Raw genomic sequence first — 16,153 nt, forward strand, 5'->3', positions numbered from 1 at the left:
TGGGACAACGATGACAGCAATAATGGGAAGAAAGTGAACAATTCTGAAACACAAGAACTCTTTTCATCAAGCATTAAAGAAGCGTCGTCTCCTTTGCGATGGAAACCTGTTAGCTTACATCCAACTTCAAATACAGATGCTGACAAAGGTGTTAGTAAATTATGGGAAAACTCTCCAACTCCAGTCACAGACTCAAACTGTAATACGTCTCATTATGAGGATATTCAAACAAAATTTGACCATGATGCAAGTGTTGTGAAAAATGTGAATTCTAATTCTATAGTTGTTGGTGGTATCGAAATTCCAATAAGTAAATCAGACAATGTATTTGGTCCTGGATTTAATTCTTCATCAACTACCACTACTGCTTCTACTCAGGACCTTCCAAATCATGTTGTTGATGTTTCTAATACAAATCAAAATATCAGTACTTCAGTCAAGGAATCAACGGGTTGTGAAAATTTAATTGTGTCCTTAGATGATAAGGAAAAAAGCTATGATGAAGATTCACTTCTTAAAGAAGAGGAGGATCCATCTATTGACCAGGGTTTGAAGCATCTTGACGAAGACCTCTTGTTAAAAGATGATGTTGATAATGTTGACAGTTATACTTCTGACACAAGAACCAGTAAAATTCCAAAGTCAGAAACGATGGATGTTAATAATGAGACTCTGTCCAAAGAATCCTCTGAAAAATCAAACCCTGGAGTATTAGATATGGATTTAGATTCGATGACCAATAATAAAGATTCCAAGTATTACCCAGATGGATTTATACTAGCTCCAACTTTAAGTAAATCACCAGAGCATCTCCGTTCTCCCTTGAAGTACGGATCTTGCCATAATGGTAGTTTGCTTTCAAATGCGGATGATTCCGAAAATGTTACTGATATTATGAAAAGTGAAAGTATTAGGGAAGGGCAAACTATTCCATCTCAAAATTGTGTTGAAAGTAGTCAGTTTAAAAAGGAAATAAATGAGAAGAATGTTTTAAATGACATGTGTTTTCTAAATGATGCAAATGAAATTAAAAAAGACATTCCAGAAAAATTACCGTCTCCTAAAGACATAACAGAAACCGCACAAGAAAAGTTGAAAAACGAAAGTGATGAGAAGTCAGACTTTGAAGTAACAACAGTATTAAAGACTGAAATGCCTAACGATGTTGACAATTTCCAGGCTATCTCAGTGTCGGCCACACCTTCGTCACCTTCAACGACACCAGTAACAACAGAGATTTTGTCCCTCAACCAAGCAACTACCACAGCTTCAACTTCTTTGTCATTATCGTCACCACAACAAACATCATCTTTGTCACCTACAGAATTATCTGCCAATTCTGCAGATAAAAAACCACTTGAAGGCTCAAAAAGTGTAATTAACAATTCCAACCAATTGTCGGTGATCACATCGGATGCAAATAGCAATCAACCACCATCACCTTTGCCATTACTGCTGTCTTCTTCTCCATCTTCAACTACAACAACAACATTGTCACCATCATTGTCTGGACCAACAGCTCCACATACAACATCAAGTTCATCACCCCTTCCTGAACCAGTACCACAAACATCTTCTTTAAACACCTCTTCCTCATCGTCAACAACAACAACATCATCATCTTCAAATTCCACCACGGCTACCGCTTCAACATCTAAACAAACAGGATTTACTAATGGAATTCCTGACAAAGAAAATCCTTTCATTACGTGGACCAAATATGACGACACATCAGGACCCATTGATTCCCACCTACCTCCATCTAGTCTCGTTCAGGCCCTAGCCAGATCCCCATTCCCACCTTTACCACTACCAAGTAATGCATCAGTCTCACAAATATCTCCTTTACGAACATCTGTCCCCCAACTGTCACCCCTGGGTATGTCAGGGATCTCTCCTACTTCCCAAATTCCACATCTGGCTTCCCCAGGCTCCCAGCAGCGAGTAGGCATGTCACCGAGTCAAGGAAGTCCAGGCTCTTCCACTAGTCAGTCTGGTCGTTTGTCAGCCTCTATAGAGGGAAAAGGCAACGCTGAACAGCAAAACAAACCTGTCCAGAAAAGGTAAAGTGTTAAAAGGTCCAGGTAAACTAAAGAAGAAAAAAAAACAGCAAAAGATAAAATGTGATCACTACCTGGTATTATGTCAGGATATGTCAAATGCTGAAAAGTAGATAATATAATAATAACAATCTGTTCTTCAAAAAGAAAAAATTGGGGTTGGGGGTCAAAAATTTTTCCATTAGATTTTTGTTATCGAGCACAGCATTACTTGCAAATATAAAAATTATAAAACTATTATTTACAGATTGATACTAGTGCAAGTAACTTGCTAACCTTTATAAATTAAGGAATTCTTTCACCCGTTGACTCAAATGATTATTTATAAAATCTACTAGGGCATAATGATCGGTCCTTTGATGCTGGGAATCACCATCTAGCCACCATGTTGCCAGATTCATTTGTGCTCACTTACAAACTTTATTTATGACTGGTTTTGATCATTGATGGCTTAAATGATTTGTCTCAATCTATGTTAATTTCCACATTACAGTATTGTAATAATATTAAAAGATGAGTGCTTGTTCTTTAGTTTTTATTTCCTGACAAATATTGGTGGTTCTCCTCTAATAATAATAATAAATAATAATAATTTTTATAGCGCGTAAATTCCATGAATTCATGGTCCAAGTGTTTTACAATAAGATATGTATTGACAGAAGAAAAATAGATATAAAATATAAATAAATAAAAAAATATAAAGTAGAATAATACGAAATATGAAATTTTAGCTTTTCATGTTTTAAGAAACTACATTTATTCTCCTCAATAAGACATTTATATATGAAACTAAATTAAGTCTATGATAATGACTATTATTCAATTTTCAGCTTTAGTAATCACTTCGATATAACAGGGTTTTGAAGTGGGCCACAAATTCCATATAGGACAATTGGCAAGATGGTTTTGTGATATGACACTATTTTCGTGTCAATTCCACCATTAATTTGTTTTGCCAGTAGGAAATGGTATCAGGATCTCTTACAGGGGTTTTGGTAACTCAGTATGTGGAGTGCTTGACTTACAAACAACAAATGGAATATCATAGATCTCTTCTTCAGTGATAGGGTAGCAGGGTCTATCAGATCTGACAAAAAGTACTTTTGCGGCAGGCGAGTGACCTATCCAAGGGATAACAAGCAACTGTTGCTGTTCAATAAATAAGCATCTTAGAAACTAGAAACTCCACCTCTATAGGATTATTAGGGCTCAAAAGGATTTTCTGGGTCTCTTTAGATCTGGTAAGAGTATGTAATGGGATTGCCATCGGGTCATCCCACCAAATAATTATAATTGCCAAATTAGGCTGGAAATCACACAGAACAGAAATGTCTAAACTTTGTTTAATTTTTTTTTAAATATTGCAGAAGTTAGTTTATATCATTATAGATTACTCCCCCTCCTTCCCTCCCCCCCCCCCCCCCCCCCCCCCCCCCCCCCCTATCCTAATTCAATTTTTTTTTCTATGTATAGACACAGTTTTCATTTCATATATTCTATAAGACATCATGTAATATTGTTTCAGTTCCCAGAGTTGTGCTTAATTTAACAAATTATTAACTTGTTTTTATTATCTTTTCTCATTGCAGTGCAAAACGCAGTTCCCGTCTATCCAACATCATCGACAGCTTACGCTCATCCAAAGAAAAGCAAGTATCCACCACACCTGCCATTAAAGAACCATCCAATCAAGAGCAAGCTAAAAGGAGTGCCCTGGATGCTTTGTTTGGCCTAAGCCAATCAGCAGCATCTTCATCGTCATCTAACGCCTCTCCTTCATCGCACACCAAAGCATCATCACATTCATCTGGACCACCGTCCATTGTTCCCCCTCTTCTATCCAGCAAAGATTCTATGTCAGGTAGTGAAAAGATTCATCAAGACAACCTCAGTCTCCAGCCACAGATCAGTACTGACACTCGCCAAGCTATTCGATCAAGCTTGGATGCGGCAAGAGCTCAGGCTGTTAATGATAGTTTTAATGCTCTTAAGGATGATTTGGACAAAGGTAAACGAATGTTAGAAAATTTAGAACTGATGAAAAATGGATTACTGGAATCTCCCTATGGGAAACCACCTCTCATACCTGACCAGAAACAGCGTAGCAGGGTCGATCCGTCATCAACACCATCTAGTCAATTAAATCGTGTGAGGTCGTCATCCTCCACACCTACCACAGCTTCTTCCTCATCAAATTCATTACCGAGGCCATCATCCAGACAATCATCAAAATTACCCAGTGGTAACCAGCAACAAGGTCACTCGTCATCTTCCTCTTCCTCGTCCTCATCTCTTCCTTCAATATCAAAGAGTTCCAGCAATATGGCTTCCGCTAATAACTTGGCTAATAGTATGTATCAAGCTGCACCTTCTGCAGCCCTCACGGCTGCTCACATGGAGTTGAATGCAGCAGCTGCTAACATAATGGCGATGCAGCATATGTATGGAATGCAGGATCCTTACTTCATGAAAGCATTGATGAGTAATCCTGTTTATCTCCAGCGCATGATGGAATTCCAGAAACAGGCAATGGATCCAATGATGCTTCGGCAGCTTGAATTGCTTGAAGCTGCTGCTCTGGCTGACAAAACCAAAAACAGCAAAGATCAACGTGCTGCCCTAAATGCACAGAATTTACTCTGGTCAGCTCAAGCTGCAACAATGCTCCAACATCAACAAATGCAACAGATTCAGCAAATTCAGCTTCATCACCAACAGCAACAACAAATACAACAGCAACAAGCTGTAGCTGCTAAAGAAAAAGAAAGTTTGGATACCATTGCAGCTCTCATGGCAAACAAAAGCAATAACTTTCACAACTCCTCCTCCTCAAAGGGTATTAACAGTGGCAGTATCTCTACTGGTCAGTCATCCAAATTTGTTGCTCCATCATCATCATCATCATCTTCACAGGCCTCTTCAGCTCCCAATAACAAACGACCAAGATCAAATGCTCCAACTCCTACACTTCCCTCAAACTCTTACAACAGAGAAGCTGCATTGAGTGCAGAGAAAAAAGCTCGTCTCCAATCGTCTAGTCATCAGTCCAATTCCTCTAGTGGATATTCCTCATCTTCTAGCTCTTCCCTTTCATCATCTTCAACACCAAATCGGAGTTCCTCTTCACACCCTTCCAACAAGCCATCTGGCAACAGCAGTGGCAGTAGTGGAAGCGGTTCGAGCCGATCATTGTACCCAACCTCTAAGCAAGAGTATCAAGACATCCAGGCCCAACTCAATGCCTCGGCTGCAGCAGCGGGATTGTGGGGAATCCCCCCTGGCATGACTCCACAACAACAGATGGATATGCTAAGAATGTCTCGATATTTTGAACAACAACAGCAACATCATCACCAACAACAGCAACAGCAGCAGTCACAGTCACGACAAAGAGAAGGATCTTCCTCTTCATCCTCATCTACCCAACGATCTGAAAGCGAGCCTGTTGCAGGTGCTGAGGTATTGGATTTGAGTGTAAAGCCACGAAGTGGTAAAGTGTGAAATAGATTGTCACAGTGCAGTGGATCTATGATTTACTTCTTTCATTAGTGTTGTAAGCTATGAAATGGAATACCAATGTATCATCCATCCTTGTTTGGAAGCAAAAGGATCTTACACGGATTTACTACAAGGGGTTTACATCATATTTCATTTAGTGTTTTGGATAAGAAAAGAACTTTCATCATGTATATGTACAAGACAACGTATTTCTAATCTTGGATTATATTTTTACAAGTCCAATCCCAAAGACAACTTTGAATTATCTCTAAGAGTCTTTGAGTTAAAACATTTGAGTATTTCATGTTTTACTGTAATTTTTTTTTAAACATCATACTCATTATCATAATCCAGGACAATTTGAGATGTATATATATAGCAAGACGGACTGAATAGACGGTTTGGATTTATATTACAACATCTGGCAACAAAATGGGGCAATGTAAATATAATCACATTACTTCTTTAGTTATTATTACAGGTGCTGGTATGGCCTGAAAGTGTTGCAAGCACTGTTAAACTCCTAAAGACAAACAGTTATCTGAACTCTGCCATATGTGTATATCAATGATCACCGCTATACCAAAAAGGAAAACAAAACAATACCTATGAAACTGAAACGTGTTTGATGAAATGACTTTGCTAATTTTCTGATGCTCTGACGCAATGCTTCATCATGAATATTTTAATATATTGAAAAGGATATGAAAGCTTAGATTCTAGAATTTAGTTTAACAGAGTTAAAATATGTTAATTATATTATGTGTTGTTATTATTATGACTAATATCATTATTACAATTATTATTATTATTATTATTATTATTATTATTATTATTATTATTATTATTATTATTATTATTATTATTATTATTATTGTTATTATTATTATTATTATTATTATTATTATTATTATTATTATTATTATTATTATTATTATTATTATTATTATTATTAATCATCATCACAGTCAAAACCGGTAATTGGAACACCAATGTCTACACAAGCATATCGAAACAATGTAAAAGCTTCATCAACAGACATGAACTCTTATACAAATTTAATTCGTATAAATATACTGCTAATATATTGGACAAATTCGGATTTTTTAACCAAAATTTTAGAGGAAATGTAATGTAAATATTGTGATATTGTCTCAGAAATTGCAATGTGACTAAACTATATTACATTACATCTGCCCTAAGGCATTTAATGGTAACTCTTCATTAAAATACTGGGTTGGGTTCCTAACCTCCCACAGTGGGCAGGGAGGCACTTATTGTGTCTTCTATCCCCTCATAGCATGCTTTCTGTCTTTGTCTTGGAATGAGATTACTTGGTTTTGTCTAGGACATGGCCGGATACCCTGGCTGAGAGAGAAACAGTCAAGTGTATAGTTAGTTTTGGGAGATGATATTTTTTTCATTATAAATCATCTCTCTGCTATGCACTGTATTATGCTTTGTAAACATTTGAGTGTATCCCTCTTAGTGGGGAGCTGTGCTTGTGTCTGGATGAGACTTTTAAGTGATCTCAAACTAAATACTTTGTTAGTGTGCATCTGTTTCCTATTTGAACCCATTCCCCTTTGTCTTACTTTTTCCTGGGTACTTAAATTGTAATTCTAGAACTTTTTACTATTCCATTTTCTTCCTTTTTACAGGCGCTGATATGACTTAATGTGTTGCAAGCGCCGTAAAACCCTTAAAAACAAACAAACATTCATTAAAATAAGAATAGGTGGCCTGCATTTTGATTTTTTGGAAAAATAATCTTTTTCACAAAATACTTCAACTTCTTTGTTATTGCCAGTACAGATCTGCATCAAAAACGTTTTTTCATCTTGTTTCCAATTAACCAAAAAATAGATAAATAAATAAAGATAGATTGAAAAACTAAATGATACTAATAATAATAACAACAACAACAATAATATAATTATAATAATAATAATAGTAATGATAAATCAATTAACTAATCAATTAAAACCCCTATTAAGCAGAATGAGATTGAGATTGGAATTCTGTTTGGGACTGGAATTATCTTCTTTGCTTCAAATTCAAAGCAGATGGGTTTATTGATTATGCACTGAAATGTCTAGTTCCATAATGTAGCCTTTTCATTTAAAATACACATTACCTTTTACCAATTCGCCACTTCACACATTTGACTGTGTTGAATAAATTGTAGACAATTAATGAGGAAGACAAGCTCAATTAATAATTATACAGTGGAATCCTGATTAAAAACCAACACGGCTGGACCAGAGAAATTGATTGACTTTAAGCAATGAAGACTTTATCCATTATTATCAATGAAACACGCTTAGATTTAGATATATGAACATGTTGGATTTGCATTTTTTGCAATTTCTGAAAGAATATGTTCCCCAGAGCATTTTAATCTTTATTTGAAGCAAATCCAGTGATTTTTCATGAAGTTATGGTCAGGTGTATGGGAAAGGTATCCAGCAACTTTTCTCAAATTTCATACTTTTTCATCTTGACTAGCTGTAAAAGAATATTTAGAAGTGAAATTATACTTTGATATTTCACGAAGATGTGCAAATAGGGTTGATTTAATCATTTATGACAAGAATTCATTTTTGATCAAAATTGAACTTCTAACTAAACTTGGCAATATCTCAGTTCAAGCCTTTCACCATCCGACTGATTATGTCATTCCCTGTAACAAATCATATTAGAACAGAAAATGTGGGACCAACGAGAGGTGTTGGCTTTAAGCAGAGGTTGACACTGTAAGATAGGTGAAGCAATGCAATTTAAATATTGGAAGAAAATAAAGGTCACAGACATGCTAAAATGCAATTGGGCAATTCATCCTAGATTATTTACTTAGTAGATCAGTTATTGTCATGTTCTGAGAACAGAAAGAAAGTCCTGTATCACCATTGCCACAGCTAACACAATCATATGTGCAGTTTTGTTGTTCCAGCTATAATGAAGATTATCAGCAGATATTACTAGAGTTAATTGGAACATAACTGAATTAGAACAACGGAATTGGGTCCTCTGACCTGTCCAATGGCAAAGAAGACTCTCTTGATGTGTCCTCTGTCCCCCATATATATCATATAGGTTTTCCCTTTCCATGTGGCTCTCTGTCTTTGCTCGTTTTTTTTTTTTCCTGGTCCTGGTAGGGTTCATTAGCTGAGAGGGAGGCTGTCAGTTATATTGCTCCTTTTTTTTCTTTATTTTGTTTTTTTTTTAGAGATGACATTTTTTTAAACTTGTAAATCGTCTGTTATTTACTTCAGCTCTTTGTTTTGAATATACTGAATTATAATTTGTAAGCGTACAAGTGCATCCTTTATGGTAAGACCCTTTTCGTGTACTTTAATGAGAGATTTTTATTTTACTGGCGCTGAAATGACCTAAAAGTGTCCCAGGCACTTTAAAACCCCCCAAAAATTAAAGAAACAACAAAAGCACGATCGGATCAATTTCTGGGTCATAATTTTTTTTCCAATTAAGGAGATTTTATTTTACTGTTTGTATTATTATTATTATTATTATTATTATTATTATTATTATTATTATTATTATTATTATTATTATTATTATTATTATTATTATTGTTATTATTATTCTAATTTTTTTAAAATTATTATATTATATTATTATTATTATTATTATTATTATTATTATTATTATTATTATTATTATTATTATGGTGCAACACATGGACAAATGCGCTCATGTTTACAACTTTGATAACGAATGCAATTATGAGTTAAAATTAAACATTGTTGTAATAGACAATGTTTTTTTTTTTTGCGTTGATTTGAGAGTACTTCCATTCCAATAATGAAACCATAACAAATATATATATATATACATATATAAGTACACATTGATTATTTGTTTATATTCGTTCCTGTAGGGGTCCTATACAAATGTGTCTGGGTGGGGTTCCTGCCCTCCCATAGTGGGTAGGGAGGTACTTACTGTGTCTTCTATCCCCCTTTATCTGCCTTCCAACTCCAGCAGAGCTCTGTCGCTTCTGTCTTGAGACATGGCGTATAAGTTGGAAACTTTCTGTGTCTTCTATCCCCCTTTATCTGCCTTCCAACTCCAGCAGAGCTCTATCGCTTCTGTCTTGAGACATGATATAAGTTGGAACCGAGTGATATTCAACTATGGCAATATCAGCAATTCAATAGTGATGCTCTGTTGCTCTCAGGGTTAGACTTTCAGATGGCCTTGCCCCAACATAGACACTTCATGATAGAACAGAAAATATATTCGAAATTTTTTAAAAAACACTTGTCCTTCTTTTTTCTAAGGTGCTTTTATAATCCAAATAGTCACCAGTACATCAGTTGTCTAGCTTATAACTCTATTGTCGTCTCACTTTACCTGTGAGCTGAAATTAACTTTGTTAAACTATACTTCGTCTATTCGTAATTTATAAATATCAGAATGGGAATCTATTCTCTATATGTCGACAGATAAATATACTTCTTATAATCTGTTCTTAATATTATTATAGAAAGCTTTTTTCCCTTAAATCTTGATAATAGGGGTCAAAAAGAGACAGATTTTAAGATGTTTTTAAAAAAAAATACAGACTTGCCCTGATAGCTCAGTTGGTAGAGCACGCACATGCAAAGAGACCTTTTTTTTTATTCCGGGTGAAGTCCAGATTTTAATTTCTGACCCCGCTGTCCACCCAGAAACAATTTGGTAGCTGAGTCTTGTTAGATTTGGTGATAAGTATTTTGCGATAGACAAGCATCCCATCCAGAGGGTAGCAAACAATTGCTATTGTGCATTTCAATCTATAGAAACTGGGATAAATTCTGGCTCCATGGGCCTCATGGATATGAAGGATTATTTATGCTACTCAAGATGTAATTTTTTTTATTGGACCATTCATTCAATTTTTTTCAGGAGACCATTGGGTGTTAGCCTGTACCTGACAAAGAATTGATATTGAACTGGTACACTTATTGATTCAATGTTTTGACAAGTACACCTACACCTACACCTGACAAATGTCACGTCCATAAACGCTTATTATTTTGAAAATTACAATGAACCCTGTAGTAGTGTTGCCTTCCTCTCTCTCTCTCTCTCTCTCTCTCTCTCTCTCTCTCTCTCTCTCTCTCTCTCTCTCTCTCTCTCTCTCTCTCTCCCTCTCTCTGCTCTGTCTCTCCCTCTCTCTCTCTCTCCCTCTCTTTCTCTCTCTCCCTCTCTCTCTCTGTCTCTCTCTCTCTCTCTCTCTCTCTCTCTCTCTCTCTCCCTCTCTCTCTCTCTCTGTCTCTCCCTCTCTCTCTCTCTCTCTCTCTCTCTCTCTCTCTCTCTCTCTCTCTCTCTCTCTCTCTCTCTCTCTCTCTCTCTCTATGTTCAGTCGTCCTTCCCATTTCTCCACACTTTGGTAGGATTCCTGACCTCCCATAGTGGACAGGGAGGTACTTACTGTGTCTTCTATCCCCCTATATCTGTTGTCCAACTTGCTTTCTGTCTTTGTTTTGGAATGAGATTACTTGGTCTTGTCCTGGCCCTGGCCAGATGCCCTTGCTAGGAGGGAAACAATCAAATGTATAAATATTTTTGGGAGATGATATTTTTTTCCTTGTAAATCATCTCTGTTATGCACTGTATTATCTTTTGTTTACATATTATTTATGATTTGTAAACATTTGAGTGTATTCCTCTTAATAGGGTCCTGTGCTTGTGTCTGGATGAGACTTGATAGTGTGCTCTTGGAAATTACATCTGTTTTCTATTTGAACCAATTCTCCTTTATCTTACCTTATCTTTGGTGTTTTAATATTCCATTTTCTTCCTTTTTACTGGCGCTGATATGACCTTAATGTGTTGCAAGCGCCGTAAAACCCTTAAAAACAAACAAACAAAACATTTCTTCACACACACACACACACACACACACGCACACACATTCACACTATGTCCTCAGAGCCATGTTAGATAGCACCGCAATAGATTACAAACTTACGCTTAAAATGTTGGAAATGATTACTGTTGTATTAGAAATATAAATAATTATTGTGAAAGGACCAAAGATTGTACAGTAAACAAACAACTTTTGTTTTTAGTGGTTTGATTAGATAGCAGTTATGTTATTTTTTATCATTATTTGTATTATTATTATTATTATTATTATTATTATTATTATTATTATTTATTATTATTATTATTATTATTATTATTATTATCATTATTATCATTATTATTATTATTATTATTATTATTATTATTATTATTATTATTATTGTTATTATTATTATTATTATTATTATTATTATTATTATTATTATTATTGTTATTATTATTATTGTTATTATTATTATTATTATTTTATTATTATTATTATTATTATTATTATTATTATTATTACTATTATTATTATTATTATTATTATTATTATTATTATTATTATTATTATTATTATTATTATTATTAAACACTAAGTTAAGTTGAGGGGGAGGGGTTAACAATAACCATACCATGATAAATCATGGGTTCTCACCTCTTCAAAAACTTGATACAGATTTATTGCATCATTTTATCATTTTAAAGTAAATTTCATATAAGTTAGACTTATCGTGCTGATTTGAAATTTATCACTGAACGATATCCTTTTAAGAAATCCATTTTGCTGTAGTTTATGATAATCGTCATGTTCTCTTTTTAACTTTATCTCACATTTTAGTTACCATTTTCTATTTCTTACACTGGGGGTGGAAGCGGGGAGGGGGCGAATGAAAGGAGGAAGTTTGCTATTGAATTTGGAAAACACGTGTGTTTTCTCATTTACATCATTCAATGTTAAGTTTATTTATTTATTTATTTTATTTTATTTTACTTAATTATTTTATTTGTTTTAGGAGTTGTTTTTTTTTAAGTGTTGCATCATAGATATTTAAAATATTTCCAGAATCTCAATTTGGTCACAGATGTTTGACACAAGATGTTTTAGAGACTTTTTTTGTTGTTTTTTTGTGTGTTTTTTTAACCTTTAAAATGTATTAATTATATGTTCCATTGAGCCATAAAGATGTCTGCGTCATGTTTTGAACGGGTCTGTCATGGCTTCGTGTCTTTAGAATGTAAAAGAAAAAAGAATTACAATAATCAATAATCTCACCAATCATAAATAGGGAACAAAAGTGTATCAAAATAGTGGTTCCAATTTCACTGGAAGTGTGAAATCAGTGCTCCAGGGGACTAGTTAAATACATATTGGCAATTGATCTACGGGTTCAGAGTGATGGCATCTTATTTTCTCGCCTAAATAAATGCTTGCCGTCACGAAAAATTATTCATCTTTTCTCTTTTTACGCCCCCCGTAACCATAAGAATCTGCATATTTACATCCTGTTGCTAAAATAGCTATGTCACTTTATGAGTCAATAGGTAACCTCTTCATTGTTTATTCATTGTCCAGAGGACTGGTTACACACTTCCAAGGAGTTTTAAACTGGAAGAGAGGAACGTGTGAACACGTCACGACTTCTGCTGCCCATTGATCTTCTTGCCAGTATTTAATGCTGTTCATGCTATTATTCATAACCACAGATGCTTGTCAAAAAGCGTTTCATTGTTGATTGATTTTTGAAAATGTTTTTTTTTTTACGTATACAGGAGTTTATGAATGATTTGGCATGGGTTTATGGGTAATTTGTATAACAAAAAACAAAACAAAACTTTTTTAACAATAAATGGATGATTGATGATTGTATTGTATATCTTTGTTGATGTTGAAATCATTTTATTTGAAGACAATGCACGGTGAAAACCATTGATAACATACCAAATATCAAAATTTGTGTTGTGTTTTTATATTGATTGTGTTTTGCTTCTTATAAAAAAATGTTTTTGCTTCGTTTTTGTTGTCATTTTGAGTCCTTTTTTTTTGGGGGGGGGGGGGGGGGGGGTGTTGTAATAATGTGTTTTGTTTTGTGTTTTACCAGAGGAATATTTTAAGAGCAAAATCTTTACTCATAGATATAGCTTCATTTTGCGCTTTCAGTTTGTTTTTTTCTTTTAAAGATGTTGCTCAGTTTTAAAAGCTCCCTTTTGCAATCTTTTAAAATATCCAGTTCCCGATTATTGTTTAAATTTTAATATGGGAAGAAAAAAACCCAGCAATTTGGAAATAGGAAATTAATTTGTAATTTTGGTGGAGGGAATAAGTAGACAATAAAATTATATCATTTAATCTCCTAAGCGCATATGATGATTGAAGTATGTTTATTTATATAGATCTGTGATGGGCGGAGAGCTCACTATTGCTGTGTCTATTTCCCCCCTTTATCTGTTTTCCCTTTTAATGTTGCTCTCATCTTTGTTGTGGATTGACATTGCTCGTTTTCTTGGCTGGGATCCTTAGTTGAGTTAAATTAAATGTATAGTTTCTTTTCTTGACAGATGACTTTTTTATCTTTGTAAATCATCTCTCTGTCATTTACTTTTTTTTGGTTTGTTTTAAATATATTTTACTGTGTAAACATTTGACAGCATGCTTCAAAAAACGGGAAAATGACAATGGTGTAAAGATATGACTTTGCCATAAATAACCATTTGAGGCATTTCTTCAGTTATCTTCTATGGCTTTTAATAAAAGACGACAACGCCAGAGGCATATCTGAAATTTAAGGAAAGGAACATACATTTATTAAGGAGACAGGACAAGACGTGGTATACATAAACAATAGGGGATAATTCTCTCATTACGGACCTTGTTATACCAATGTGTTGACTCGATCAGGGTATATATAGACTTGGAAGTTGTGTCAGCTGGGAGGCTACCTGTAAGAAACAATGAATGTCTCAATGGTCGACAGAATGTTTGATTTAGTGACAATGTCAGTAATAAATTACAATGTGAAATTGAATGTAAGCTTCAATTTAATAAACGAAAACAGATAATATGAACGTTTCAGGTTACCCCTTCACCAGTAAAACAGGATGAATGAAACACTACGGACGAATGTGATAATATGTGGTAATGGCGTTGTTAAGGTGAATAACAACTCTATTATCACATCTCATTCGTCTGTAGCGTTTCATTCATCCTGTTTTTGTTGATAAACGGGTAACCCGAAACGTCCACATTAATTAATTATGTATCTGTTTTAATTTACTAAATTGAAGCTTAAATTCAATTTCACTTTGCTATTTATTTCTTTGAGCTTCGAGCAGCAACATGTATATGTACATGTTTCGTTCCTCTTTCTGATGTACAGAAATTTAGGCCTACACAGAATAACAATAATAATCGTTCCACTTGTTGATGTACAAATTACCTCCAAGGAATCCTAATTTAATTTCTCTTGTCAATGTACAAAGTACATTATGTAATCACAGTTTTCCATGTCCCCGGACAGTAATAAAATAATGTAAATAAATAATGGAGTGTAAACAGCCTGCAAGCCCATGGTAAATAAACACATTGCACATATTAATTAAATTGTAATGATGAAGTCGTTGATTGTTCAGTTCCTTCATCATAAGGTATTGTTTGTTTTGTTTGTTTTTTTTTTTTTTTTGGGGGGGGGGGGGGGTGAAGGAGAGAGTATGGGGAGCTGTTTTGTTTTGTGTTTCTGGCGGGGGTGGGGTTGTTTGTTTGTGTTTTTTTTATATTTGTTTGTTTGCTTGATGTTCTGATTCTTTTATTTCCCATTTAATAGAATACGCTTTACAACAGCCTGGCTTTAAGGGTAACACACAATAATGTAGTATGATAAATAATAATATTGTATTGTGCGGAACCTTCGCTATGTCACTCATGCCTGCCCCATTAGTCAGCTATTGTTATATCTCATCATCACCATCAACATCATTATCTTCATCACCATTATCATCATCATCGTCATCATCATCATCATCATCATCACTCAATATTAAAATAATGATCATCGTGTTAGAATCCTGACATAAGCTTTGATAAATCATGCAAAGTGGTGCTTGTTGTTGCTGAAAGGTATTTTTGTAAATAAAATTATAGTCTCATTAATGATAATTAATCATTTTGCAATGATCTACTTATTATAATTGTATGTTTTCATGTTTAAAACCGAGCCTGGGAGACGAGCGGTAGGACAGGATAGAAATGTGTATGAGAAATGTTTTTTTTTTTTTGTTTTTTTTTTTGTTTTTTTTGGTTTCCTTTGCCCATGATTACAATATTTACTTTTTACAGCTACGAAACGTTGTTGTTACAAATGAATGTCATTGCATTGCAAAGAACCACTATGATTAAACTACAATAATGCATACATATTATTATTATTATTATTATTATTATTATTATTATTATTATTATTATTATTATTATTATTATTATTATTATTATTATTATTGTCATCATTATCATCATTATTATTATTATTATTATTATTATTATTATTATTATTATTATTATTATTATTTACAATGATTATTATTATTATTATTCTTAGTTCAATGTCGAACATGACCACTAAAGACCCAATTTGAATATGAATAAAACATGTGACTAAAATCAAAGCAACACGAGTTGTTTGTCTTTGTTATCATATCACCTCATATCAGAGCTAATTACAAGGTGATATGCCTTTAAATGCCCA

General features: G+C 34.1%; 1 protein-coding gene across 2 annotated transcripts in view; it reads left to right on the forward strand.

The window, feature by feature from the left end:
• LOC144972750 (uncharacterized) overlaps positions 1–6,158 on the forward strand; it is a 160,609-nt gene extending 154,451 nt beyond the window's left edge. For both annotated transcript variants that reach the window (XM_078914344.1, XM_078914345.1), the window contains exons 2-3: positions 1–2,063; positions 3,650–6,158. The exon at positions 1–2,063 is cut by the window's left edge and continues 636 nt beyond it. In XM_078914344.1, the coding sequence (XP_078770470.1) occupies positions 1–2,063; positions 3,650–5,561 (3,975 nt within the window). In that variant the 3' untranslated portion in view covers positions 5,562–6,158. The remainder of the gene's footprint in view (positions 2,064–3,649) is intronic.
• Positions 6,159–16,153: the final 9,995 nt, after the last annotated feature.

The sequence above is a fragment of the Berghia stephanieae genome, chromosome 5 (assembly GCF_034508935.2).
Source record: "Berghia stephanieae isolate SIO BIC M18660-M18661 chromosome 5, UCSD_Bste_1.3, whole genome shotgun sequence".
Taxonomy (NCBI): domain Eukaryota; kingdom Metazoa; phylum Mollusca; class Gastropoda; order Nudibranchia; family Aeolidiidae; genus Berghia; species Berghia stephanieae.